At 42.5% G+C, this 5,137-nt stretch overlaps 2 protein-coding genes across 2 annotated transcripts in view; one reads left to right on the top strand and one right to left on the bottom strand.

The window, feature by feature from the left end:
• Positions 1–2,075: 2,075 nt before the first annotated feature.
• Positions 2,076–3,026, bottom strand: LOC115275043 (olfactory receptor 10H1-like). Its single transcript, XM_029918632.1, has one exon. It carries the CDS (start codon positions 3,024–3,026, stop codon positions 2,076–2,078), a length of 951 nt encoding a protein of 316 aa, XP_029774492.1.
• LOC115274400 (olfactory receptor 10H4-like) overlaps positions 3,025–5,137 on the top strand; it is a 17,349-nt gene continuing 15,236 nt past the window's right edge. The window contains exon 1 of the mRNA XM_029917842.1: positions 3,025–3,124. Within this exon, the coding sequence (XP_029773702.1) occupies positions 3,025–3,124 (100 nt within the window). The remainder of the gene's footprint in view (positions 3,125–5,137) is intronic.

Below are 5,137 nucleotides of genomic sequence, written 5' to 3'. Positions count from 1 at the left end.
ATCACCTGACGAATGGATCAAGAAGATGTGGTATATATTCACGATGGAGTACTACATGGCAATGAGAGGGAATGACATATGGCCCTTCGTAGGAAAGTGGATGGACCTTGAGGGTGTCATGCTGAGTGAAGTAAGCCAGGCAGAGAAGGACAGAAACCATATGTTTGCACTCATAGGTCTAGCAGGAAAACAAGAGAGAGGGATGCAGAACTTGAGAACAAGCTTTTAAAACTGACAAGAGACAGACAGCTAGCCAAAATGATGAAATGAAAGAACTCTCCCTAAAGAAATTCCAGGAAGAAATCACAGCTATAGAGCTGCTCAAAACAGACACAAGCAACATAACTGAACAAGAATTTAGAACAATTGTCATAAAATTAATCGATGGGCTTGAAAAAAGCATGGAAGCCATCAGAGAAGATATTGATACAAAGACTAGGAACCTTCAAAACAACTGTGATGAGTTAAAAAACGCTATAAATGAGGTGCATAATAAAATGGAGGCTGCCACTGCACGGATTGAAAAAGCAGAGAGAAAAATAGGTGAATTAGAAGACACAGTTATAGCAAAAGAGGAAGCCAAGAAAAAGAGAGAGAAATTGATACAGGAGCACAAAAGGAGAATTCGAGACCTGCGTGATACAATCAAATGGAACAATATCCGTATCATAGGAGTTCCTGAAGAGGAAGAAAGAGAAAAAGGTCCTAAAGGGGTGCTTGATCAAATTATAGCAGAAAACTTCTCTAATCTGGGAAAAGATAAAGACATTGAAATTCAAGAGGCATATCGAACTCTCCTAAGACATAACCTGAACCAACATTTGGCATTACATATCATAGTGAAACTGGCAAAATATAAAAATAAAGAGAGAATTATGAAAGCAGCTAGGGATATAAAGACCCTAACATACAAAGGTCAACCTATCAGAGTGGTTACAGATCTATCTACTGAAACATGGCAGGCCAGAAAAGAATGGCAGGAAATCTTTAATGTGATGAACAGGAAAAATATGCAACCAAGAATTCTTTATCCAGCAAGCCTATCATTCAAAATTGAAAGAGAGATAAGGGTCTTCCCAAATAAACAAAAATTGAGAGACTTCATCACCACTAAACCAGCCCTACAAGAAATCCTAAGAGGGACCTATAAGAGAAAAGTAGCAAGGAATATGATGCCAGAGACATCAATACAAACATGAAGTCTACAGAGAACACAATGAATCTAAATCCATGTTTTTCAATAATAACACTGAATGTAAATGGACTGAATGCTACAAGAGACTCACCTTAAACCTGAAGACACCTTGATATTGAAAGTAAGGGGATGGAGAAATATCTATCATGCAACTGGATGTCAAAAGAAAGCTGGAGTAGCCATACTTATATGGGACAAACTGGACTTTAAAGTAAAGGCAGTAACAAAAGATGAAGAAGGATATTATGTAATAATTATAGGGTCTCTACATCAGGAAGAGCTACCAATTATAAACATCTATGCACCAAATTCGGGAGCTCCCAAATACATAAAACAACTAATCACAAACAAAAACAATCTTATTGATAAGAATGTGCTAATTGCAGGAGACTGGAATAGCATTGTGTGTTGACAGACGTATACAGTTGTCTGAGCACTATGTTGTATAACTGAAACTAAGGAAACACTGTGTGGCAACTATACTTCAACTAAAAATTTAAAAAATATTTTTTTGAAAAAAAGAAATGGCTTCCTAGGGCTGGGGGTTAAGGAGGTTGGGGAGGAAATGTGGAGTGACTGAATGGGTATGGATTTCTCTTTTGGGTGACAAAAAATGTTTCAAGTTGATTGTGGTGATGATTGGTACGTGGATTATATCTTAGTGACCCTGTTTGATTATATAATAAAACTAATATCCAAGACACAAACCAAGGAAGGAAGAAGCAGAAAAGTTCACATTTATTGAGCACCTGCTCTGTCATGAGTGTGGTCACATGAATCGATATACCATTCTTACTAGGTAGGCATTATTAAGCCCATTGTACAGATGAGGGTAAGGTCATACTTCTCCCTCTTCTAAAACCATGTCCACTCTGGCCACTTAGATGATGGAGGGATGGAGTTTGCTGAGGAAGGTCTTCTTCATGGCGGTCTTCAGCTCCTTGTTCCTGAGACTGAAGATGATGGGGCTGAGGAAGGGCGTGAGGATTGTGTAGGTGATGGCCATCAGGGTGTCTCCTTCCAGAGACTGGGGACCCTTGAGTTTGAGGTAGACTGCAGAGGCAAAGCTGTAGTGCACAATGACCACAGTGAGGTGGGACGCACAGGTGGAGAAGGCCTTTTGCCGGCCCTCAACTGAGGGGATCTTCAAGATGGCAGGGACTATGAAGACGTAGGAGAGGAGGATGAGGAGACAGCAGCCCAGCAGGGCGGTGATGCACACCAGCCCCACACTCAGGGCCACGGCGTGTGCATCGGTTCCACAGGCCAGCTTCAAGAGAGGGGGCACATGACATAAAAAACGGTGGATCTCATTGGAACCACAGAAGGTGAGGTGGAAAACCGCTGTGGTCACCACCAGCCCCATGACCGAGCCACTTGCCCAGGACCAGACCACCAGGCAAGCACAGCCACGGGGGCTCATGAGCACATTGTAGTGCAGAGGGTGGCAGATGGCCGCATAGCGGTCGTAGCCCATGATGGTGAGCAGGAAGGAGTGGGTGAAGCCGAAGGTGAAGGAGAAGAACATCTGGCTGGCACAGGCTGCCCAGGTGATGGTGCGGTGTGCAGAGAGCAGGTCGACCAGCAGGCGTGGGGTGATGGCCAAGGTGTAGAGGATCTCGGAGGTGGACAGGGCGCACAGGAAGAGGTACATGGGCGTGTGCAGGCTGTGCTCTCTCCACACGGTGGCCATGATGAGCAGGTTCCCCAGCAGTGTGAACAGGTACATGAGCAGGAACAGCAGGAAGAAGGCAGGCAGGAGATGGCGTGGGAAGGTGGAGAAGCCCACGAGGATGAATTCAGACACCGTGCTATAGTTCCGATCAGCCATGGGTGCTGCATCTGGTGAGGTCGGAAAGGGAATGAAGGTGACCAGCATGAAGATCGTAAATCGATACAACGATATACCCCAGACAATATATGAAATGGGTACTGTGTCTGTTAGGATTGAGAAATGACAAGGATACTCACTGGTTCTGCTGTCTTTCCTCATGGAACTGAAAGTCATGAGCAGTGCTATAAAGTAAGAAAAGGAAAGAAGGCATGTAAGGATTGGAAGGAAAGACATGCTTGTTCACCCAGAAAAAGGAAAAGAATGAACACATAACCTAATACAGCAATAGGGAACGGAGTCTGCAAAAGACTAGATCCGCTCGCAACACTCAGTATTTCTCACAGTTACTACAGCAGTAATCATTCCAAGTATAAACTTTAAGTAAAACTAAGATAACATTCCAATAATGACACGAACTTAAAAACAGCTCTCCAGCATTGTGGTCTGGTGATTTCTTTACACTGAGGAAAATCTGAGACTCTGATAAATTCTTGTTTGGATGCAGTATAACTCTCCATTTTTACCACATTAGAAATTAACACTAGATTCTCTGAACATATATAGTTATGGATACATTCATGGGGGCACCTGGCGGCTCGGTTGGTTAATGGTCCAACTCTTGATATTTGCTCAGGTCATGACCTCATAGTTGTGAGATAAGCCCCATGTTGGGCTCAGTGCTGAGTGGTGAGTCTGCTTAACATACTCTCTCTCATTCTGCCCCTCCTCCAGCATGTGTTCTCTCTTCTCTCTTGAAAAAAAGGAAGGAAGGAAGGAAGGAAGGAAGGAAGGAAGGAAGGAAGGAAGGAAGGAAGGAAGGAAGGAAAGAAGGAAGACAAGGAAGGCGGGAGGAAAAGTCAACTTGTTCAATATCAATTGAAGTAAAATATTTTTAGGAAAGTAACTACATCTACAAAATTAACAGTTAGTGAGAAGAGTGGCTTCTTGGGAGACAAATTGATGCTTGTATCTGTTTCTTCATTCACTCTGTGAAATATGTTGTTTCAGTTGAAGCATACGATGAAAATACATCCTCATCTCCATGGAAAAGTAAGGACCTGATGGTCACACAGACAGGGTCTCAGGGACCCCAGGGTCCTCATATCACACCTTGAAAACTTCTGTTATATGCTATCTAGAAATTAATCAAACACAAGCAATACTTCTAGATTCAGAAATGCTAACCATGAGTAAAAGTGTAGATGATGATCTGAATACACAGAGGACAATCTACACTCTCAGATGGATGGGCAAATATGATAATGATTACATCATCAGTACACCTGCATGTACAGCTACAGTGAATCAAACATACATTTTCCCAAAGTTTTCTTACGTTCCTTCTGAAAAATAAAGTCAGTGCAAAACTATACCAATCTTCTGAAAATGGATTAAATAGGAGAGAAATGCCCTGGCAAGTGTGGAGATCCATTATAGACATTATACACATCATTGTCATTTTCAAGTGGGAACCTGGAATAGACACAGACACCAATCAAGTTGACTGCATACCTCACAAACTATTCCAACACGATTCAAACCTTAATAAAGGTGGGAGCACAAATCAAAGAGAAAAGATGGATTGTTTAGGAGTCTGTGGTGCGAAAACTGGCCTTTTTATGAAGCAAAGCAAATCTGAATTTCTGCCTAAGGCCATACACACAGGTGGAATCCAGGTGGATTCAAGAGTTAAATATGAAACACAGCACTCTGACGTTAATAAGAGACGGTGCAGAAGAAGACTTCTGTTGATCTCGGAGTGGAGAAGAACTTCTTAAACTTCAGAAGCACAACCATTGGGTAATTTTGAAAGACATGCTGGTGAGGATGTGGAGAAACAGGCACCTTCCTACACTGTTGGTGGGAATGAAAACTGGTACAGCCACTCTGGAAAACAGTGTGGAGTTTCCTCAAAAAACTATCAGTAGAATTCCCCTATGACCCAGCAATAGTAGCAGTGTTGGGGATTTACCCAAGGGATACAGAAGTGCTAATGCATAGGGGCACATGTACCCCAATGTTCATAGCGGCACTTTCTACAATAGCCAAATCATGGAAAGAACCTAAATGTCCATCACCTGATGAATGGATCAAGAAGATGTGGTGTA

Source organism: Suricata suricatta, chromosome 12, assembly GCF_006229205.1.
Source record: "Suricata suricatta isolate VVHF042 chromosome 12, meerkat_22Aug2017_6uvM2_HiC, whole genome shotgun sequence".
Lineage (NCBI taxonomy): Eukaryota > Metazoa > Chordata > Mammalia > Carnivora > Herpestidae > Suricata > Suricata suricatta.
The sequence above is the reverse complement of the archived record's forward strand: the minus strand, read 5'-3'. Positions and strand labels throughout refer to the sequence as shown.

Coding starts and splice junctions, on each gene's coding strand:
- LOC115275043 (XM_029918632.1), bottom strand. CDS start 3,026: ATGGCTGATCGGAACTATAGCACGGTGTCTGAATTCATCCTCGTGGGC.